This window comes from Peromyscus maniculatus, chromosome 20 (assembly GCF_049852395.1).
Source record: "Peromyscus maniculatus bairdii isolate BWxNUB_F1_BW_parent chromosome 20, HU_Pman_BW_mat_3.1, whole genome shotgun sequence".
Classification (NCBI taxonomy): Eukaryota; Metazoa; Chordata; class Mammalia; order Rodentia; family Cricetidae; genus Peromyscus; species Peromyscus maniculatus.
The window spans coordinates 35,597,774-35,622,344 of NC_134871.1; the positions used below are offsets into that span (position 1 = coordinate 35,597,774).

At 42.7% G+C, this 24,571-nt stretch overlaps 1 protein-coding gene and 1 pseudogene across 1 annotated transcript in view; one reads left to right on the top strand and one right to left on the bottom strand.

Moving 5' to 3' along the window:
- Hhla1 (HHLA1 neighbor of OC90) overlaps positions 1-5,492 on the bottom strand; it is a 35,489-nt gene extending 29,997 nt beyond the window's left edge. The window contains exons 1-4 of the mRNA XM_015998839.3: positions 5,414-5,492; positions 4,337-4,396; positions 1,477-1,533; positions 689-748 (exon numbers count right to left, since the gene is read on the bottom strand). Coding sequence (XP_015854325.3) covers positions 689-748; positions 1,477-1,533; positions 4,337-4,396; positions 5,414-5,492 — 256 coding nt within the window. The remainder of the gene's footprint in view (positions 1-688; positions 749-1,476; positions 1,534-4,336; positions 4,397-5,413) is intronic.
- A 7,990-nt stretch (positions 5,493-13,482) lies between these two features.
- Positions 13,483-14,692, top strand: LOC107401618 (glyceraldehyde-3-phosphate dehydrogenase pseudogene; annotated as a pseudogene).
- The last annotated feature ends 9,879 nt before the right edge of the window (positions 14,693-24,571 follow it).

Below are 24,571 nucleotides of genomic sequence, written 5' to 3' on the forward strand. Positions count from 1 at the left end.
TTCTTCAGGCACATGCTGAACACAGACCAAGTGCCAGACACAAGGAGCTCAGAGGTAAGCAGCAATTCATGCCAGGAGCTCAGTAGGTGACAGTCGAGGACACGTACTATGACTCACATAGCACTTGTTTTGAGTGACTGTTTTATCTCTGTGTTTGGAGAGAACAGGAATTGACAGACTACCTCTCATCCACAGTTGAAGGTTCCAGGCCATCACGGGTGTTCTCAGCACCTCTGAATTTGGAAACTGTGCACTGATTTATATGTGGACCCAAGCCTGGCAGGCTACTAGCATCTACTAAAATATTATTAAATTTTAAAGTTCCACAATTCCAATGCATGGGCTTTATCCTCAGAAATGCAGAATTAATAGAACTTGGACATGACCCAGACATTAGTACGGAACAACAAAATCCCCCAGGTATTGGTGTGTATGACCATATGGAAAGAGGCTGCCAGTGGAAATATTCCCTTCTCCTAGTTGTTACTTGAGTACATGAAAACATTAGTGGACCAGGCTGACAGAGTGGTTGATAGTCCTCTTTATAGTATTAAAATCACTGCTTCCAATTTTTACCTCATGCTTAGATGGTGTGACCCCTGTTGTGTTGATTGAGAATTATTTTAGAGAAATGAAAAAAATTGCTTAGCAGTCTAGATTTCCATAGCAAGGTAAGTGGAAGACTCACCCGTGGTTGCAAGAACCTCTACCCCCTTTACCATCTTCTCTTCTCCTTTGAAGACAGACTCTGGGAAAAGAAAAGTTTTCATGACGTGATGTAATTCTCTATCACCAGCCCCAGGGATATGGAGAAGGCTTAAGGTGACTCTTAGGCTCAATAGAGTAACATCACTGGGAGATTCCCCAGGAAGGAAGAGCCTGGATCTTCCTGCACTTGCTCACCTAATTCAGTTTTAGTTCTAATCTGTTACCTGGCTATGGTCTAGAGAACCATGTACTCATAAATAAAATGCCTATAATGCAGTGTCTAGTCTACTTAACTCATTAACTGAGTCAGGAAACTGGGCTTTGGGGAAGAGAGCAACTGGCTTGACTTTGCACAAGGCTATGGGGTGAAGGGCTGAGAACTCACTTCCTAGAACTGCAGTGTGATGGAACTCCATAAACATCAGGCCACTTGCTTATGAGCTTCTGGCTTCATGAAGCTTCTTGACTGTGACTTTGGAAGGGGGAGACTCATGAGCAATGGCAATTAGTGTTGTAAGCATTTCTAACAGGGTACTAACCTGGCCAGAGGGAAAAAAAGGCCTCTTAGAGGCAGGGACTGACCTGGAGGATTAGTCACTTTGAATTAGAGGATGGGTAATCACACCACACCTGTTGCTATCACTGTAAGCAACAGTAAACTGCTTAATTGTAAATTAAGATGGGAATGCAGAAGAATAAAGGTATAGAGTCTGAAATATGTGCCCAGTGCTCCTGAGTTAGTCAGGACTGTAGGACTGGCCTCCGTACCTGCTGTGTGAAGGAGGGATCCATATTTCTCCTTCTTGAGGCCTTTGTTTCCAGACACTGAAACAAGCGATTCCATTAGTGAAATAACACCCTAGGGTACCTTCTCACACACTATGTGACATCCTTAAAGATCATCTTGTCTACCACTGCCTTTGAAGGATGGAGAGACAAAGACCCTGAGAATTTAAATGACAGACCCAAGTCCCACAACAGGCAGAGTCAGCATAAAACTAAAACACAGGCAGATGAGATATTCAGTAAGACAACTTTGTGATGATTTTCATCTCGATTCATATTTCACTATTGGAACAAGATGTAATATGAGATCAATCCCTTTATGGTATTTTAAAAATGTGTTTTTGGACAGTTTCATACATGTATATAATATGTCCTGGTCATCCTCATACTTTTCTCTTAACCTCCTCGTACCCCTTCCCCTTATGCTGGCTGCCAAGTCTTTCATGTCTTTCCATTTTGTTTTGTGACCCACTAGATTTAACCAGGGCCACTCAGTAAAGTATGGAGCATGGGCAACTTCCACTGAAGAGAATGACTTCCTCTCTTCCAGCAGGTCTCAACTGCTATTAGTTATGAAACAATCCATATGAGATAGTTATTGATAAACATGCTGCTGATTAAGCCAATTAAAGTTTTTAGTCCATTGATTAACGACCAGACCAAGAGTGTCAGGGACAAGGACAGAATCTCTAGTTAGTGGAAAAATACAGACCCCCAATAAGACAGGGAACTAGATCATCTTACAGTCAGGTTGCCTAGCAACAGGACATTGAGTTAGAGCCCTTGACCCTCTCACCCTGTAAACATCCTACACAAACATCCTGTTAGCTTGCCCCCACCTTATGCAGATGACAGCTTCTTGCTCCCCCCATCCTGTGGAACTATATAAACCTTTCTGAAAGAAAAATAAAGGGACACCTTGATCAGAATCTAAACTTGGTGTCTTTTTCTTTATATCTCCTGTCCCTAAATTCCCTCCTTAGGGTGGTCGAGAACCCGTTGAAGCCCTGCAGGCGGGGCGACTGGCACACAAGAGCAGGCTAATGCTTCTGAAAAGTCTCTTGGTACCCAAGCTCAGGCACAGGACTTTAAAAGACAAATACATAATTAATCACATCAGTGTTCAAAGGAAGGATTGCACTAGTGAGGGATTTGGTACAGCCTAGTAACATCTGCTTTCTTTGTATAGCTCATCAGTATTTTCCAGACACTATCTACTACGTTTGGACCATGGTCAAGGTCATGGACAGTCCCAGAAGGGTTACCAACGTGTATGTGGCTCTTGGGGGTGGAAGGCTCAGAAGTGACCAGGCAGGCACAAAAGAAAGTTAGGATGGGATGGTGTTACCTGAGTCATTTCAGCTATCCTGGTCAGGTCCCATGACCCCCTCCCCCAGCTATGACTGAATATTTACTGGCTTACTCTGATGTGGGTCCTATGAAGTTGTAAGATCATTCGTGCACAGCCACATCATACCTATAAAACAGCATTTCATGGCCAGCCTCCTCATTGCCTAGCTCTGACATTCTTTCCGCCCCATCTCACATGATGCTCCCAAAGTCTCCTCTATACAAATTTCTGTTTGAGGAAATCTCTGACAAAACATCTTCCTTCCTTCCTTCCTTCCTTCCTTCCTTCCTTCCTTCCTTCCTTCCTTCCTTCCTTCCTTTTTTCCCCTCTTCCTTATTTCTTTCCTACTTTCCTTCCTCCATCCCTCCCTTCTTTCTTTCCTTCCTTTGGACATTGTGCTGGTTGATATTTTTTTACTATAACATTTTTATTAATTCGAGGATTTCATACATGCATATAGTGTATTTTCACACATAGACACCCTGCTCCTAACTCCTTCCAGATCCACCTCCCATGCCTCTGTTAGATAGCAGTCTCCTCCTAGATTAAAGCATTCCATCCTACAGATGAGTTCATTAAGACAGGAAGTAAACAACTCAAAATAGCTTTAGGAAGTCCCCTTTCACTGACCAGATTCACTAGGCTCTTCCCTCTCCAAGAGTATATAAACAGTAAAGACTACTGAGGGTCATTTTCAGAAAAGCCCACCTCACTGGCAGAAGCAGAGATCAACTGAACCACTTGAAAGAAACAAAGACCAGACAGCACCTAGTATGTTATCACCTTTATTCTTTCTGATTTCTTTTCATGTTGGAATTATTCTCAATTAAAAGGGAGAAAGTTGGAGGCTCAAACAGAGTGACTATTTGTGAAAAATTATCACACTCATATGCAATATATTGGTACAGCTGGTGGCTTCAGAGAAAGAGAAGTGGTTTCGTGTGGAAACATTTTAAATGTATGCACATGTTGTACCATTTGCCTTTTGAAGCATTGGATGCTCTCCTTAAAAGTAAAAATTAGAGGAGATGGGAATGGGGAGTGGGCTGGGGGGGCACAGGAGGAGGGAGGACAGGGGAATCCGTGGCTGATATATAAAATTAAATTAAATTATAAAATAAAAAATTTTAAAAAGGAAATAAAGAGAAACCTCTATCCTTCATAAAAGTCCGAATGAGTATTGATCAAGTTATCCTGTTTATTTTTTAAATTCGGACTGGATGTGCATCTCTGACTGCTCTGTGGGGTGTTTTACAAGGCACTTTTCATAGGTCAGGCAATTTCACACCATGCAAACCAGGAAAGGTAAAGGTGAGTGAACTATTTCAAAGGTGATTACAGCAAACAGCAATGCTTCCATTATAACATCTCGTCCTCTGATGAAATACCACAGTCTGTGTGAATTTAGTAGGATCCCCAGAAGAGAAGACCCAGAGAGCTCTGGAATCTGCTAGAGCTGAGGGGGCTGGGGAGGCACAATGACCCATTTACCTGTTGTAGGTAGGAGGGCCATTCCCTTCTCTTTCTTGCCTTCGCCTTTGAGAGCAGACACTAAAATTAAAAAGGAAGAAGAGGTTGCACCAGAGAAGTGACAATGCAGACAGACATCAGACATGATTCAGTCCAAGTGATCTGTTTTCCCATGTGAGGGAACTGCCATCGAGAACTGTGGTGTGGTTTCTTTAAAATCCCCTATGTGTTTTGTTCATTTCTTCATTTCTCATCACATATTTACTGAAAACAAATATGATTGAGACTGTTATTCAGCAACAGAATCTGATAGCTATTGTGTATGTTAGGGAGGCCAATATGAAAGAAGGGAATTCAACAGCATAAAGGGCAATAATTACAAATAGTGCTTTGATGGAAATGTGGATATAGTAGACAGGGAGCCTGATCACAGCTCAGCAACATGGAAGTCTTCTCTGGGAGGGCATGGTGAACTGAGATATGAGGATGAACAGTATCTGGGTAGGACTTAAGTGGCTGAGGGCTGTTCTACATGCGGAGAATAGCATATGCCACAGTCCTACATTACCTGTGAGCATCTCTCTAAAGAGCTGGCTGAAGGTCAAGGTGTGGGAACATTAAAAAAAAAGGAGGTGGGCATTTATGGGAGCTGGAGAAGATGAAGTGAGCAAGGTCATGTAGAGCACATGAAGGACTTGGAATGTTATCTGAACAAAAAGAAGACATCACTGAATCTTTTGTGGGGAATAAGGGTAGGAATCATGAAGGAATACAATCAAGTGATGTAATCACCTTTCTACAAAGATCAAATGGGCTGACAAGTGGAGAATGGAACAAAAGGAGAATTAGTGAGCTAATTCAGAATGCTTCCTTGGTGGGAGAGCAAACAAAGGATGGTGATGTGAACAGGGTAGCAGAGGGCAGAACCTTCTGTGACACTCAAGCACAAAAAGACAGAAGGAAAAATATACAACATAATTGTCATTTTGACCAAAGTCACTTAAGATTCTGCATTGAAATATTGCTGTTGAGATTCTTAAAGCACAATAATACCCTCCTATAACACACAGAACAGACACTAACAAGTGAACAGCCCACCTGTATTCCAGAGAGAGAAGATACAGGCAAGGCCTATGCACAGCCTCACTGGAGCACCACATAGCCAGAAGCTCGGCATGTTGCGAGGCTTTGTCCACCTGGTAGCAAAACATCAAGCACATATAGGAAGCCAGGCTTGCTTGTTAAGCACCCTGATGTAGAAAATGTTCTGTAAGCAGTGCTGGGCAAGTTATTAGTGTAGAATCTCATTAGGTCATGCTGAGATAACAAATGGACACCATGATTTCTTTAGCTTAATTTTGAAACAAAGTTCATTTTTTTAACCTCCATATTTGATTATGAACAGTAGGAGAGGGAGCTCTGGCCCACAAAGTTACTGAAGAACCTTAATTAGTGGACTCTCTACCGTCTTGTAGCTTTCTACCTGGTAACCTGTTAGCTGTGGACTTCTTAGCTGTGGTAGTAGTAGTAGGGGATAGCTGGTGGGTTAGGTACCACCCTTTGTGTGCTTTAGCAGAAAGTGACATGTTTAATTTTAGTTAGAATCTGTGTCTAAGTCATGCAACTACTCTCTGCAACTGCAGGGCATCTGGTAATATGGGGGAGGTTTGCATGCACATTCTAGGGGCAGTCATGTAGTTTCTGAGATGAGAAATAGCCTCTAAAGACAAAACATTACTGTTAATGTTACTATTTATATTAAGTGCTATAATTATGGATATAGGTGGCTATTACAACTTGCCCAGCTATCATTGTGATAGCTCTCTTGGAGAGTTTATTCTGTAGCATGAAAGCTAATGTAGAAAATAATAGACCAATAATAATGACAAAAATATATTGAGCACCTTCTGTGGGCCACATACCACAGAGAACACTGATGTATATTTTCTCTCAGTGAAGCCAGAACTGATCAGCTTAGGGGAGTGAGAACGATGGGTAGACAATGAAACTATGGTGAACTAAGGTAAGGATTCTTTCCTCCAGGTCCTAGATCACAATGGCAAAACTATTGTGCTCTGATGACCTTTGTATATAAGATGAACAGCTGAAAGTTCATTCTGAAGATTACATAGAGTACATAGGATCAAAAAATCCAGCTCCTAGGGCTAGAATGGGTTCCTAAGGATCTTAACTCTTTCTCATCCCATTACCTTTTGCTCTTTGCCCTCTCTCCTTCCTCTTCTGCATTAGCACAGCTGTAGAGGCACCAAGATGATGAGCAAATAGAAGCTCACATCAGGAAAAGTCACTGTCTGTATTTATATAACAGCTGCACACATTCTGTTGATCACTTATCATCATGTCAACAATGTCTCTCTACTAAAAGTAAATGTGTTAAACTTTATTACTTTAAGACCACGATTGCTGCTGATTTTGCTCATGGAGGAAAAAGTCAATTTTCGTTTAGTTTAGGTTTCCATTAATCTCCATTGCTGAATCAATTCTATGCTAGGAAGAAGGTGAGCAGAATTATTAGCAAATGAAAACTGAGGAAGTACAGTTAAATTGAGTTTGAGACAATGAATATTATTTTATTGCTTCTCATTCAGTACTGGAAACAAGCCTGATTTGGAGAGGCAGAGGGTTCTTGAAAGAATTTCACACTTTACTCAGTAGATGATGGGCTGGACTTGAACTCATGGTAGCACTGATCACTTCTGCCTTCTCTATCCTTCCTTTTGCACACCTGGGCTACTGTGGGACAGTTTAGGGTATCAGGTAGGGAACATGTGTCTAAGTCAGAAGCACTCTATTTGACTCCTGAGTTGGGCTTTGTAACCTGGATCTAACTGGACCTTCCCTCAACCCAAAGAAACTAATGAGACTTATGGCATGGTTGTTTGAAAGCATGGAGTCTAGAGTTAGACTTTCTGAACTTATTCCCTGGTTCTGCCATTTTTTTTAGCTGTCTAGGTTATTAAAAGTATTTGTACCTCGGTTTCTTCCCTCAAGGCTATGATGACTATCAAAACATGTTCTTAGGGTATAATTCAGTAGACAACATCTTGCAGAGCTAGAGCTACCTCACCATTCAACCAAAAGTGTGATGTTCAAGAACATTGGTACTCCATTTAGCAAACAATTTTCTTCATGGGACAGACTTATAGTTTTCAAGGCCCCATCTTATAAATAAAATCTGTATCAGCTATCAAATACTTTTCTCGAAAACTAAGTTATCATTATTCCTTCCATTACCCATGGCTATTATTATAATATCTACAAACCACTGCTCCTTCAGTGAAACTTGCAAAGAAGAAAATCAATAATGTTAATGAGAACAGTAAATTCCTGAGGGATTAAGCCACCTGGAGACCTGGCACTTTGGCACATAGATTATTTTGAGCTGAAAGCTATTGAGAATTGACAGATGCAGGAAGTAACCTTTTCAGAGATTCCTTTATCTGGCAGAATGCACCCATTTCTAGTTAATGAATTCTGCCATAAACCCCATGTATAGGTGGCCTTTTATAGCCTTGAGTATTGGCAATGAGTTGAGCCTGCATAAGCAAGTCTCCTTAAAGTAAACCTTATCTTCAGTTTGTTTCCCCATGCACTTACCTTCCCATTGTGCACCACACCTATAAGCTCAAATGACCTTTTCTTTGAAAACTTTAATTATCTCTTCACCACTTTGTTGGCCTCTCACTAAAGCAGTATGTGAGTCTCTGTATCAAGTTGCCTCTTTGGGATTTTTATTTCATTTCTGTGAGGATTGACATAAGCATATAGAGTACTCCACTTCACTTAATCTAATTTTTGTTAGCTCAACTTGCATGGCCTCAAGCATTGATGCTAAGAGGTGGAGGCAATAAGACTTCTTTATTGGTTGGTAAGCTGTCCTCTGTGTTACTAAGCCTTCATGTTTGGACACAATATCTGGGTATTATTTTCTGTGCCTATCATATTAGACAGATAATACCCTTTATATAATATAAAGATCAAGAGATCAGAGGTGGACCCTTAGCTCATGGCCACATGGCTTCTAAAAGGAAAGCTGAGTGTGATGGCTCATGTCTATAAATCAGCCTTCAGTGGTTGAGACAGGAGGATCATTGTAAGCTCAGAACCAGCCTAGGCTACAAAGCAAGTTTCAGACCAGCATGAAATACAGTGTGAGACCCTGTTTCAAACAAATAAAAAAATTAAGCGCCAAACAAATCAAACCCAACCCAATCAAATACAACACTAAATAAGATAACTGGAGATTCATTCCTACCTGCAAAATACTGCCTTAGAAAGCCATGGAAAGGGTCCGATGCTGAAAACGAAGTTGATGACTTCAAAGCATTTTAATTGGATAGAGGGGTTAGAAACCCAGAAACTCCCCAAGAGACATATAAAAAAGACATATAAAAAAAAAAGACATATAAGGCAGTTAAAAAGGTTATTGAGTCAAGATCTGCCCAAGAGTCTCATAATGTTAACTCTCAATACATCCATGTCTTTATCAACAATAGCCCCGATGTTGGTGGTATGAGCAGTAAGAACTGAACTCCCAGAGTCTTAGTAGTCAATGTATTGTTTCCAGTTAACAAGTATTAGAAATCACCAACGTTTAGTTTGAACTGACAAGCAAGTCTATCTTTCCCACTACACTGTGAAGGGGTGAAGATGCCCCTTTACTGCTGAAATCACAGGAAAGAAAAACTCAGAGAGATGAACAACAGCCATGAGCAGCCACAATGACTGTGAAATATTACTTCTACATACATTTCCATGGTCATTTGCTCATCTGATTTCTAGCTCAGCACCTGCTCCCTCTTCTGGGAGAGGAAGTGGAAACTGAGTAAATAATTGCTCAAGGCCATTAAGATGATGATAACAGGCCTGGGTTTCAATCTCCGACAGCCACCTCTACAGCCCTGAGAGAAAGTCAAACAGATGAGGGACTGTCTTTTCAAAAGATCTAATGAAGAGCAAGAGGTGAACAGTCTCTGGCCAGGACTGTCACATAGGATGATCCACTTGTCCCCAAAGCTACCCTCCCATTAGTTGCTATTATCCTTATTCTGGAGTTCAAAGAAACAAGCTTAATCAGTAGCCATTTCAAGGCATGAGACCAGAAAGCCAGGAAGTGTGTGTTTGCTGTCCGAGTCCATGATGGATTTGAGTTTGACTTGAAACAGAAAGTTAAACTTGGCAGCAGCTACCTTGCTCTTAAACACATCTTGGGGCATTCTTTTCTTATCGTTTCAGTTTCTTGGATTGAAGACCACGTTTTCCTTATCTCAGAAGTGAGGACAATCTACCCCCTCACTGGCTCAGGAATGCTTTAAGATCCTAATCGATACCACAAAGGAAATGGGAGGCAGCAGATTGTGATCAAAGAACAGAGACTTCGCTCAACACGGTGGAGATATGGCAGAAAGGGTTCTCCTATCGCTCAGCCTCCAGGAGCCAGAACACAGGAATTACAGCATTCCTTTGCTGGCCTCAAGCTTTCGGGGTGAGGAGACCAAAGGCAGCTTAAAATATCTATAGTATATAACTCACCAGTCTCCTGAGCAGGATGAATGACTTCAAAGAACTTAGACAGCCAAGAAGATTAGTAGTGAGGCCAGAGTGGTGAGATTTATATGAGTTCTTAGTGAAAGATACAGGGGGTGGGGATGGGGAAGGGCTTCATAACTCTGTTTTAAATCCTCTGGGAAAAAAAAGGATTAATAATCCTCCCCAAAACTCTGGGCAGTGAAAGAGGATCATCTCCATCAGAGAAAAAATGCTTGTGTGATAAGCTGAATAGAATCCGTGAGCTGGATGACAAAGCACCAATTCAGCCCGGGATGGGAAAACTTTCCTGACAGCAATTACCATGTGGTGGGGGGTAGCACAGAAGGAAGCAGGTGATGAGTCTCTCTTCCTGTCCTGGAAGTCTTTGGGCTCAACATCACCTGGCACACAGCCAGCCGGAGTCTTCTGAAGAATTGGCCAGGCTGGGGTCAAGGCTGGCAGACACCTAGAGCAGGAGCGTCAAGCCAGTCAACTGCCCATGTGCACAGGACTTTTGAACTCAGGAAAGATGTCAAGTTTTAAAGAGCTTGTGGGGAAAAAAATCAAGGGTATTCTGTTGACATAGAAACTACATAGACATATTTCCGGACTGATGACTGCGGCGTGGGATTAAAAAAAAAAAACCCACTAGATGAAGTGTATTTCCTTAGACCCAGAACTGTCACAATAAACAAGCTAGGGTCCAGGTCTACAGGCCTACATGGGAAGATTGTTGATTCCCTCAAAGTCAAGTGGCTGATCTACAGAATAGGGATCACAATAGTGGCTACTGTGCGGGATTGCTGTATGGACATAAGGGTTACACAAATCCTCACTGTGACAAGTATTTATTAGAAATCACCCACTGACAGCTTAGGAAGACTGCCTTTCTGATCTTTTGGTTGTTTCCTGTAAAACACAACTACTGTGCTCATAATAATAGTCCCAGGGGAGGCAGGAAGAATGAAAGTCACAGCCCTGGTCCCACTTCTGTGTCTCCATAGCTGTGTGGCTTTGGGTAAGCCACTTAACCCCTAACCCCCATTTTCTTGACACTTGAAAATGCATTGATTATTCCCCAAGGTAATTTAACTCTCTCTAAACTAGATAATTCATATAATAGATGTAAAGCAGAGCCATTATATTGACTCCTAGTATCCTGAGATGATGTACTCACTTCAGTGGAACTCACATCCAAGATCTTATCTCTGAGCACCATCTCTGGCCCTTCATTTCCTTCCTCTCAAGCCTGGACTCCATGTACTATGTGAGCATCATATCCTAATACCTCCACCATCATCATCTCTTTCCTGACTCCTTGGATACAGTCTCACCGTGAATGCTTTCATTGTTAATTGGCACCCGAGTTTTATCTAACCTAGCTAAGCATTTATTGTGAACTCCAGGTTGAATTGACACTAGGTCAATGCTTCTCAACCTGTGGGTCATGACCTCTGTGGGGGTCACATACAAGATATCCTGAATTTCAGATATTTACATTAGGGTTCACAACAGTGGCGAAATTACAGTTATGAAGTAGCAATGAAATAATTTTATGGTTGGGGGTCACCAGAACATGAGGAACTGTATTAAAGGATCTCAGTGTTAAGAAGGTTGAGAACCAGATGCTCCAGGCTGTTAGCGGTCTGTTTATCTGACTCAGCATGAGTTTTGCTGTCTTGCTGCAGAAGCATCATGTGAGTCAGTAAGTGCTGCCCCTGGGCTTGGTACTGAAAATTTAGGTACCGAGGCTCTCACTTCAGCTTTCCTAAATTTTTAAGGAAAATAGGAATTAGCAAAGAAAGTTGATTTATTTACAGTTTGGCCAAACCAGGGGGAGGAAAAAGTCTATTTTCCTCTCCATTGGGTCTGTGAACATCTCACAATGTATAGAAAACCAGGAAACGGGTTACACATGTAAATTTAGCTGAGACATTTTGATCCTTTCCTATGGAGAGGTAAGGTTTCAGGCCCAGCAGAATTCTTTCTCTCTAAGTCCATTCCTTTAATTATTAAATCTTCCTTTAATTATTAAAGTTAAATAGGTGAAGGGTAGAAGGTTGTGTGTCTTCTTCTCTGGAGGACAGCTTAAGTTCCAGCTCCTGCATACCCGTTAAACACAACTCACAGGTGAAATAAAGGTGAGAGTATGATGGTTGAGGTGAGGGGCAGAAGTGTCTTCAGAATTCTGCCTTTCATAGGGGCTTCAGCGGGGGATCATCGTGACTGTGGTTCAACACCCCAAATGACAGCTAAATCTAACATCTAATGCTTGCTGTTCTATGAACAAGCAAACCCAACAAGTAGAGAAGAACTGATAAAAAGAAATACATTTATTTACAATTTTGGTGAGAACTAAGGAGAAAAAAATTCTCATGTTCCTTCTACTTTTCCTATACAAAGGGCTGCAGTTTATAGAAAAGATTAAACAGAAGCCAAGAGATACACATACACATACACATACACATACACATACACATACACATACACATACACATACACATACACATACACATACACATATACATATACATATACATATACACATTTTTTTTCAGCTGTGGGACAAGTTACCAGAATCTTTCTCTGGCAGTTCCTGCTTGGCTGCCAGGACTTCAGGTTGTGGACACCTCAGCATGGGATTTCCTAGTGAAAATTTCATTGTGTGTGTGTGTGTGTGTGTGTGTGTGTGTGTGTGTGTGTGTAGGACATGTTTAACTGTGTCTTTAACTATCACTCTCCACTTTGTTTTTTAGACCCAGTCTTTCACTGAACCTGGAGTTCACAGTTTCAGGGAGCCCCAAATGACCCACTCATCTCTTCCCCAGATCTAGGGTTACAGATGTATATGGCCATGCCTATATTTTATGTGGGTTCTGGGGGTCTGAAATAAAAATCTTCATTCTTGCTCAGTAAGCACTTTATCCACTGAGCCATCTCCCCAGCCCTAATGTTTTATATATATATATATAAACAAAAATGCTGTTTCCCCTCTCTCCTTTCCTCCCAGTCCCTCCCTGAACCTTTCCTCTCTCCTCCCGTCCCCCTGTCATCCATTCCTCCTTCATTTCTATTCAGAGGAGGGCAGGGCTCTCATGGACAACATCTGCCAAAAGTTGAAGGTGAGGCAACCCAACAGGAGGATAAAAGTCCCCAACCCAGCAAAAGAGTCAGAGACAGCCCCTGCTCCCACTGTTAGGAGTCCCATACAAGTACCAAGCTACACAACTATAATATATATGCAGAGTGCCTTGGTCAGTCCCATGCAGGCTCCCTGGTTGTTATTTCAGTCTCTGTGAGACCCTATGAGCCCAGGTTACTTGTTTCTGTGGGTTTTCTTGTGGTATCCTCGACAGCTCTGGATCCTACAAACCTTCCTCTGACTCTTCTGCAGGATTTTATGAGGTCCACCTAATATTTGGCTGTGGGTCTGCATCTGTTTCCATCAGTTGGAAAGCTGATGATGAAGCCTCTCTGATGACACTGGGCCAGGCACCAATCTATGAGTTTAGCAGAACAGAACATCATCAAGAATCATTTCATTGGCTCTCTGCTCCTCCCTGTTCCAGAGACAGCCACATCTTTCCATGCAGTGCCAGCCTTGTTCCTGAGACACGATGGTGAAGGTTGGAGTGAACAGATTTGGCTGAATTGGACACCTGGTTGCCAGGGCTGTCTTCCAGTCTGGCAAAGTTGAAATTATTGCCATCAATGATCCCTTCATTGACCTCAACTACATGGTCTATATGTTCCAGTATGACTCTGCCTATGGCAAGTTCAATGGTACGGTACAGTCAAGGCTGAGAACAGGAAGCTGGTCATCAACGGGAAGGCCATCACCATCTTCCAGGAGCAAGATTCCCCCAACATCAAGTGGGGTGAGGCTGGTGCCGAGTATCTTGTGGAGTCCATTGGTGTCTTTACCACCATGGAGAAGGCTGGGACCCACTTGAAGGGTGGGACCAAAAGGGTCATCATCTCCGTCCCTTCTGCTGACGCCCCCATGTTTGTGATGGGTGTGAACCATGAGAAGTATGACAATTCACTCAAGATTATCAGCAATGCTTCCTGCACCACCAACTGCTTAGCCCCCCTGGCCAAGGTCATCCATGACAACTTTGGCATTGTGGAAGAACTCATGACCACAGTCCACGCCATCACTGTCACCCAGAAGACTATGGATGGCCCCTCTGGGAAGCTGTGGCGCGATGGCCGTGGGGGTGCCCAGAACATCATCCCTGCATCCACCGATGTTGCCAAGGCTGTGGGCAAGGTCATCCCAGAGCTGAACGGGAAGTTCACAGGTATGGCCTTCCATGTTCCTACCTGCAATGTGTCCGTCGTGGATCTGACATGCTGCCTGCAGAAACTTGCCAAGTATGATGACATTAAGAAGGTGGTGAAGCCGGCGTCGGAGGGCCCATTAAAGGGCATCCTGGGCTACACTGAGGACCAGGTTGTCTCCTGCGACTTTAACAGTGACCCCCACTCTTCCACCTTTGATGCTGGGGCTGGCATTGCTCTCAATGACAACTTTGTGAAGCTCATTTCCTGGTACGACAATGAATTTGGCTACAGCAACAGGGTGGTGGACCCAATGGCCTACATGGCCTCCAAGGAGTAAGAAGCCCTCCCTGGACAACCCATCCCAGCAAGGACAGTAAGAGAGACCCTCGGCTGCTGAGCAGTTCCTGTCCCATCTAAGCCCCTGATACTGAGCATCTCCCTCACAGTTTCCATCCCAGACCTCCAGAACAACAGGATGGGCTTAGGGAGCCCTACTCTCTTGAACACCATCAATAAAGTTCACTGCACCCATCAAAAAAATCATTTCATTGATTTTTTTTTTTTTTTTGGCCAGTTGTGTTCTATCCTAAGTCTCTGGTCTATCCAGCCTCTGGGTCCTGGCCCTCCTAGTGGTATGAGGGGTGGGGTCCCTCTTGTGGCATGGATCTCAAGCTGGACCAGTCACTGTTTGGCCATTCACACAATTTTTGGTAGGACAAATTACAGGTTATGTGTTGGAGTTGGTGTTCCAATCCCTCTACTGGAAGTCTTGCCTGGTTACAGGAGATGGCCAGTTCAGTCTCCATATCTCCTATTGCCAGGAGTCTTAGCTAGGGTCATCTTTATAGATTCCTGGGAATTTCAATTGCACTAGATTTCTAGCTTGTCCCCAAGATGGCCCCTAATTCCAGTTCTTTTTCTCAGTACTCTCTCCTTCCATCCTCCCTCTACCTGATCCCTCCTGTTCCTGAACCCCCATCCCCTCCTCCACCTTCAATGTCTATTCTATTTCCCCGTTCCAGGAGACCTACTGCCCTCCCCCCAGCTCTCCTTGTTACTTAGCTTATTTGGGTCTGTGGATTGTAGAATGGTTATCCTGTATTTTACAGCTAATATCCACTTATAAGTGAATACATACCATGTTTGTCTTTCTGGGTCTGGGTTACTTCACTCCAGATGATTTTTTTCTAGTTCCGTCCATTTGCCTCTAAATTTCATGAGGTCATTGTTTTTAATAGTGGAGTAATACTCCATTGTGTAAATGTACCACAATTTCTTTATCCATTCTTTGGTTGAGGGACATCTAGGTTGTTTCCAGTTTCTGGCTATTACAAATAAAGCTGCTATGAACATAGTTGACCAAGTGTCCTTGTGGTATGGTGGAGCATCCTTTGGGTAGATGCCCAGGAGTGATATAACTGTGTCTTGAGGTAGATCAATTCCCAAATTTTATGAGGCACCACCATATTCATTTCCAATGTGGCTGTGCAAGTGTGCATTCCCACCAGCAATGGAGGAGTGTTCCCCTTGCTCCACATCCTCTCCAGCATGAGCTGTCACTTGTGTTTTTAATCTTAGCCATTCTAAGATTATTATTTAATTCTTGAAGGTCTCTATTGCACTACTACATTAATTCACATGGTTCTGAAACATGAAGTTTTAAAGCCAGAAGTGTCACTGGCTCACAGAGATCCAAACAGGAGTGGTGACCTTTGTCTTCCCACAGTATGCCCCAGTGCTGCTGTTTCCTCCTTTCCCCTCACTCTGGCAACTGGGCTAGTGATCATAGCTAGAGAGTAGACAATTGGTACTACCTGAACTGTCCTGAAAGTTGTATGTCATGACAACAGGGGCCCTGCTGTTGCTGTCCCCATTCTGCATTTCTAGATCCACTCACTGGCCCATTTTGTGACACCTTAACCATTAGGACCTTGCTGATCATGGGAGGGCTTTTCCTCTCCTTAAAGGCCAATTCCTATTTGCTCAGGAGCATGCTTTGCATTCCCCCAACTATCTCCTCCCTAAAGCACTACTCTTCCCCTAGGCTAGGCTCCAGCAGAGCCCCTTGAAACGATTCACTGAACCTTTAACGTACTTCACATGCTTTGCCAGTTCCTTCCCAAGAAAACCCTAATAACGATTCTTGCCTGTCTGTTCCCTCCTGTTCCCTCTGCTCCTGAATTCCTAGATATACCACATGTGCTTTCCTGCACATTTTGCCATGCCTCCTGCTCTTAAAGCACCTTAAGTAAACTTCCTTTGTGACTGTCGTCTTTCTTGTCCATAAAGGTAGGAAGATGGGGATCTTGAAAAAGCTGCCCCTTCCTATCCTTAAATCAACAATTTTCTCCTCCCTATAAACTCATCCTCATGATCATGCAAATATACTTTTTTTTTAATAAAACAAATGTCTCCTTGTCTCCTCACATCCTTTATATCTCTCAATCTCTTCCTTTTCTTTTATGGCTACCACTCTCAGATGTGTTCTGTTTATTCAGTGCCTCCATCCCTCTCCTTCTCTTAACTTAAGTCACAACAACCAGGAATGACACCAGCATGGGTCCCTGGAATTCCCAGTGGCTGACTTTTTTCTCATACATCTCAGCAGCATTCGGTGCCATTACCTGTCAGCCTTTCCTTGGGATGCCCTGAGCTTGATTTCCTTGGTTTTCTTTATTTTCTTAGGTGTTCATACTCAGTCTACTTTGCTGGTTCCTCCTCATCTTCTTACTCTTAATCTTAGATAGCTCATTTTTCTTTTCTCTATGTTTGGTCTCTAGGTGACACTACCTATGCCTTATGATTTGAAATGTTTCTCATGAGAACTTGGAAAATGATATGAACATATAGATAAGCATTTATATATATACTTATAGATATATATATCTTTGGCCCTGAATAGTCTTCTTTACTTTGCATTCTTTGTGTGAATTTAAACATACATATGCCATGATATGCACAAGGAAGCCAGAGACATCTCAGGTGTCTGTCCTTGCCTTCCCCCTTCTTTGAAACAGGGTCTCTTGTTTTTTTCCCCCCTGAGCATGCTAAACTAGGTGGCCCATGTGCTTCTGGGGATACTCCTGTCCCTGCCTTCCATTTCCCTAGAGTAATGCCCGGAGTACAGATGTGTGATATTATGTTTAGCTTCATGTGGGTTTTAGAGATTCTAACTCAATGATTCTAACTTGATGCTTTCTTGGCCAGTGCTGAACCCATTCAAACATTTCCCTAGTCCTTACAGTCTTCTGCTGGTCTAAGTACTCATGGTTCTCATTTGAATTGTTGCCAACACGATACTGTTCCTGACTGACCTCATTGCTCTTATTTTGTTCCCTTCAGGCAGTTTTAGTAGAGTAGCCATAGAAGTCATTTTCAATATAAATAACATCTCACCATCCTCTACACAGAGTCTTGCACTGAATCCCTCCTGACTCAGAACAAAAGCGGCTAATAGCCTATCAGCCCTCTATGACCTAACCCGCATTACTTCAATTTCCTCTCATTGTCCTCCTGCCTCCGGCAATTCCCTTTGCCTTGAACTCACCTGAGACTGACCTGGCCAGAACCAGAAGACCACCTGCCACCAATGTTTTCAGACCTGATGTGGGGCCAGGACCCAAGACAATCATACTTTTCTTAGGGAAGACACCTTACACGTCCCCAGTGTAAGGAAGCTATTCAGATCTGGGTCAACTGGATGCCTGTGTTCAATGTAGGAATACAGTTTTGGAAACAATAGCAGATTCCCCGGAGCATCTAGGATATGAGGCTCTGAATGGACTATTGCTCCATTTATGCAGATGAAAAAGGATTTTCTCAGGGATATAATTTTTCAGGTCTATCTATCATGCACTTGATACTCATGAGACTGAGGGTTTTGTTGGGGGAATGAGCACATGGCTGCAAGGTACACAATGTTCCCATCAACACAAGTTGTCCATAAACACAAGTTGTTCCCTTGCAGCTAGACACTGATCTAACTGAAGAGCATTAGTGATGGCCCTTGTTCCAAGAGGCTCCAGGCACTAGGTATCCTTCTGGTAAGAATAGTAGTCAGCTTGCCTACAGCTGTCCTACCCTGCCCTTCGACTCTCTCAGAATGGTTCTGTTTGTCTTTGTGTAAGTAGGATTTAAACTGGACCTGTGTGCCACATACTGATAATTCCTGCCCCAGATCCCTTCTGCCTGTCTTCCAAGAGTACACTGGCAGTTGAGGTATATTCTCTGTGCAGACAGTTCTACACCTTCATTGGCCGTGTCTCCCCACTTCTCTACCTGAGGCTCGCAGCACCTTGGAGTTCATTCAGTTGTAGCAGGAGTAACCTGAGTGTGCCCATTTAATATCCAAGGGCAGCCATCACCCAGCAAAGGGTAGACTCTAGTGGGCTCTTGTGTGCATCTGGAACAATTCTTTGGTCCAATTCACATACATTCTCAGAGGGCTTCCTACAAACTAAGCCCAGTCAGTTACAAAGATTAGCGTCCTGGGACCTGCGATGGTACCTGGGACCTGTGAGGGTAGGAGTACTTAGGTTCATGTTAAAGGTTCTGTGCTATTTCTAGCTCTAGGAAATTCTCTTGTCCCATGGTAAAGTCCTGGCCTAATCCTTATATGTGCTCCCTTTATTAACATGTTAACTTCAAAAGAGCCAGGCACAGCAATATATGTCTGCAATTGGGGACAGGACATGCTGGCTAGCCAATCTAGTCAGATCTCTGAGTGCCAGGTTCACTGAAAGAACTGTCTCAAAAATATTGTCATAAGCAATTGAGGAAAATACCTGACATTGCCTTTGTCCTCCACATGCATCTACACACACACACACACACACACACACACAGACACACACACACACACACACACACACACACACACACACACACCTTAACTTCTCTAGTAATAAGGTGAGTTGTTTTTTTTTTTTTTGTAGTGGATCTCAAATTGATACAACCACATACTTTATATTTGCTGGAGAAGCAAAAGGGAAGAGACCGAGTGAGCAGGCTTCAGTCATGGATGTTAACTGATGCAATCCATATCTAGTTTCAGAGATGATTATTCAAGTGACAATTTCTCATGAATTAGTGCCCAGGAATCCAGGTTCTGGAATCAGACATCTTGAGTTTAAATCCTGGTTCTACCTCTGTGATGTTGGGTGAGTGACCAAAGTTTTAGCCTTAGTGCTCCAGTTTACAAAATGGGGCTGGTAATAGTTTCATACTCAAGAAGGTTTGCCGTGCAGAAGAAATGAGACAATTCACAGAAAACAAAAAAATGTCTATGCTCCACAAGTGCTTGGTGGATACTGGCTCTTATTCTCACTATGTCTGACAACACTGAGTTTTGGAGAGGCTTTTAAAGTCCAGCTACGGAGATGAAACAAGACCTGTCATATTGGAGATTCTGATGTCAGCCAAGTTCATTCTGTGGGGCAGGCCAAGAACTGACTTCCAACAAAGACTAACAGACCCAAACACGAGAAGGACAAAGTAAGAAGGGGAGAGAGAACAAGAAACAAAGTTTTTGTTGAAACAGGCTTTATCCTGTTGGGATAATGATGCAGGAGAAACTTGAAGTAATAAAACCCATGCTATAATGGATTTACTAGTAAGCTTGCTTTGGAAACATTGAGTTGCACACTGTAGAATTTAGCCAAAGGAGCACTGCCTCCACTGTGACCAGAAGATAAGTCATACACTTACCAGACTTGTTAGAAATTGTAGGAAAGACAATTTGGGACCTCGAACATAATGAAGTTTGGGTTTTGGTCACCCAGGTTGCTGGCAATTAGGATCTACTCCAATAACAAAAGGAGACAACTGTAGCTAGAGTTTTCCTGCCTTGCCCACAGTCAGGACAAATCTCTATCTCCTGCCAGTCCCACAGCCACTCAGACCCAACCAAGAAAACACAGAGACTTATATTGCTTACAAACTGTATGGCCGTGGCAGGCTTCTTGCTAACTGTTCTTATAGCTTAAATTAGTCCATTTCTATAAATCTATGCTTTGACACGTGGCTCGTGGATTACTGGGCATCTTCACATGCGGCTCGTCCTGGCGGCGGCTGGCTGGCAGTCACTCCTTCTGCCTTTCTGTTCTTTTATTTCTCCTCTCTGTTAGTCCCGCCTATACTTCCTGCCTAGCCACGGCCAATCAGGTTTTCTTTATTGACCAATCAGAGCAACACATTTGCCATGCAGACCATCCCCCAGCACAGCCAAGTGCAGACTATCTCAGACACCTGCATTCAGGCTTGTGGTCCTAATCATCCTCTATGTGGACCTGCTGGGTAAAGCCACGAGGAACCCAAGAATGGGCTCCCACAGGACATACAGAACATCCCACAGCAGACAACCCTGACTGGAAGGGGCCAATGGACCTGTTCCTATATCAAAGAACATGCCAGTAACAGGCAGCTCAAGGGGATTGCACAGGATGACAGCCATCATGAAGCCTTTGTCTGCCATCAAGTCCTGGCTCTTTTCTCAGGAAAGCATAATTCTGCCAGGTGGGCAAGATGACCTTGGGTAACAGCTACTTGAATGACACTGATCTACTTAAAAAAAAATTCTGGCAATAGCTTTGCTGTGTAAATCTCTCATTTGCTCAAATGCCAGGCTTGCAGTCTTAGGAGTCTGTTTAAAATTTTTCAAAGTATGACTTGGAGCAGAGGCCTGAAAGAGATGTAAGGATGACAGTGTATGTGGAATGTAAAACCTAAGACCTACATAAGCCAGTTACATTTTTGGTTTGGGTTCATTCTCTTTTGTGCATTAGCCAGAAAAAAAAAAGTCACATGATATTTTGTTAAAGTGTTTTTTTAAATCAGTCTCTAAATGCTTGGAGTGATTTCTCATGGGGAAGGCATATTAATGTCATAACAATATGGGTGGGAGAGGACACCCAGAGTTGGGAGAGGGTGTTCTAGGTTAGGCATTTTATAAGACCCCTTGGTCTTCTCATCTTCCTTATCACATTTCCCAGATGTTTGTCCCTTAGTGTGGCTCTTTTCCACCCCTCTGGTTTTCTCAAGAGAAAGAAGGCAGCGTTCTCAAGAAGTTAGTCTTTGCTTTACCTGCCTGTCTCCATTTCTCCACACGTTTTTAGCTACAGAAAGATTCCTTAGCACTGATTTCCCCTTTCTTAGTCTATATTGACAGTGTGAAGGCCCTGCTGCCTTGGAGAAGTTACCTACTATGATCATTTCTTGCCACAGGCAACTCCTAGGCCAGTCATGGAGGTGCTGGGGGGAAGGCAGATACTGCAGTAGTGAGAACATCATGAAACAGAACCTAGATTAGGTGTCTGTGCAGGGCACTCAAGGCAAAACCATCAAGTGTTGTTTGGAGGATGAGAGATTCATCACAGACTTCCCCCAAGGTACTGATGTCCCATCAAAGTCTTGGGAATGGGTGTTTCCTTGGCCATGGGAACTCTTGCCTAGAAAAAGCATTTTCAATTAACACCCCGATGTGTCAGGGGAGCTGTCAGCTTCTATGAAGTAGAAGCTATAGGGCATGCTTGTGGAGATGGTGTGCTAGCAGATGGGTGGGAACATGACAGAATACTGAAAGGTAAGGGTAGGGGTGGGGCATGGTTAACTATCAATGATAACTGTATTTTAAAGACAAAAACATAAAATAATTTAAGTCAGTGATTTACAACCTTCCTAATACTGCAACCCTTTATCACAGTTCCTCATGTGGTGGTGACCCCCAACCATAAAGTTATTTTGCTGCTATTTCATAACAGTAATTTGTTACTGTTACATATTTTAATATAAATATCTGCTATGCAGTGTATCTGATATACAATCTCCAAGGGGGTCAGGACCCACAGGCTGAGAACTACTGATAAGATATAGGTGCTCCAGAAGATGAATGACATAGCGTGGTTGGATTTCTATTTCTCACAAGGCCACTGTGTCACAAAGGATGTAGAAGATGGGCAGGAGATGAAGATAAGGAGAAGAGGAATGGAGCAGGTAGCAGGAAGAGAATCATGATGAGCAACAAGGCAGACAACAAGGCATGGTGACCTGAAAAGTCAAGAACAACTCTGAGGCATCTGACTTGAGAACCTGGATGGGACAGTGAGTAGGGAGCAGGACTGTGCAGGGCTAAAGGTGAAGAGTATAGGGTGCAGGCCTGGGATGATGGCCTTTGTTGTTGAGGAGAATTGAGAGCATTGCTCCTTCTGTCAATGATAGGGACTAAGACCACAGGCTTGTCGGTCTTTAATTAGGAGAGAAGTTTTTCTCTTGGAAAGAAAAACTCTGAAAATATAGTCTGAGGATGCTGGTAGGGGCAGAGGTCAGAAAACAGTGTGAGGTTTCAGACCTTAGATATAGGCAGAAGTTTTCTCCAAAGGTGAAGAAGTGACGTGTTCGCCCTGCTTTGTGATCTTTTTGACTTAAGGATAGTAAGTTCCAAGACTGTTAATATGCCTGGAAGGCTTTGTCTTTCTGGACTCATCTGCTCCCTAGTGCTGCATTTCAAGCATACCATCTCCCTTACCCTTGGAATGTTCCCAGTCTCCTCAGAGTATACACACCATTGAACTGCTTACCACAGGCAGAGGACACCATGAAAAAAAGGACTTACTCCAACAGAGCCCACCTTGTCTCATCTCTCAGCACTTACAACCCTCTTCCCATGTGACTTTGCTAAATCACCCTTGAATATTCCATTGAAGATTCATTTTCATTAAGAAGCACTTCTATACTTGTACTATGATCCAGCACCTCTCTTAGTGTGTTCACATACTCGTCTCCATCATTACACATCTCACTTTACTGAGATGATTTTAGTGCCAATGTAGTTCTGCTATTAGGTGGGGGAAATAGTGTACCTTCACTGTATGGCACATGGTAGACCTTCAGTGAATAAGTAATAAGTATTTTTTAAATAGAGCTGAATGGGGTTTGGACATGAAAAAAGCAAGGATGTTATATAAGCAAGGGTCATAAATACATGAGTGTTTAAGGAGACAGAGTTGGAAAGTTGGTCTATACCTTTGTGTACTCACCAATATCTCAATTCACAACTGAGAATTAATATATTCTGGTTTGATTATTTTGAAATGTGCACCACTAATAAGAAGACAACTCTTGCCAGATTCTGCAAATTATTGTCATGTATATATTTATAACTAGTCATTTCTAGGAGTAGTTTCTCATGATGAGCTCTACTAAATACTACAAATCCCAGCATCCCTTTCAGGCTTGTCAATACCACATGACAAAGTCTGGCCAATGAAAATGTGACTAGAAAGGACTAGTCACTGAATCCAGGGCAGTTAGAAAGAGGGTTGTATGACATTTTCCATTTTCTCCTTTTCTGGGTGGGCTTGGTGGTTGAAAAGAACTGGGTTTATTCCTTGCTAGAAGTACCCTAAATCTTTGCATCACTCTTAAGCATTGAGAAAGTCTACAATGGACTTTCATTTGGACAAGAAATAAATCTTGTCCAATAAATCTTGTGTAGGGCTTTTCTATATCGCCAACCAGTGCCTTTGACACTTAGGAATGTAACTCCAAAGAGCCACTCTGAAGCATTTCTAAAACATTTCTCACAAAATCATCGAAACATCTACTTATTAATAAGTGGTGCAATCTTTATTGATTTTGAGATAGAACATAAAAAAATCAGGTAAGAATTGTTTGCATAATATATATGGAAATCAACCTATTAAAGTTGTCAAATATTGGACAGAGCCAGAATATAAATTACACATACAGTTTAAAAATTACAGGAAACCATATTATAAAGAGCACTAAAGGGCACTTGTGGAATAGTTGTGTTCCCGTGTAAGCCAGAATGTGGAGAGCCTACTCATAGCACAGAGACAAATCCAGGGAGCAAGGCACCAGAATTCTATGCCGTAAAAAGGGGTGAAAGAAAATACAACCTAAAATCAAATACAGTGGTTCACATCATTGGAAACCTCAATATGTTCTTCCAGGGTAGGTGTTATCCATCACTGCTACATTAGGAAAAGGGGTTAGAGTATTCTAGCCCATCTGAAGCAAGAGAGGGATTGTTTTTTTAAACAGGAAGGATTGGCAAGTCTGATAATGTGCATCCGTCCTAAGTTGGCTTTTTAGAACCTGGCCCAGGTTCTCTCTCTAACAGCTTACATCTGCTATTTGATTAAAGGGTTGTTCAAATCTTCTACTTAGCCTTCAGGGAGGGCCGAAGGTTGGAGCTAATCTCCCATCCCTGGAACTGGATTCAGAAGGGTAAAGAATGGCCCAGTTAGGAGACCCATTTGGTGTCCATGCAGATTCCTGTTCTCTTAATATTGAGAAATGGAGACATAATTGATCTGCCCTTTTGGCCTCTCAGAGAACACGTTTTAAAGGCTCATTTGTGTCTGCACAATATTTCAAAGCCCTAAAATAAAGATGCAGTCT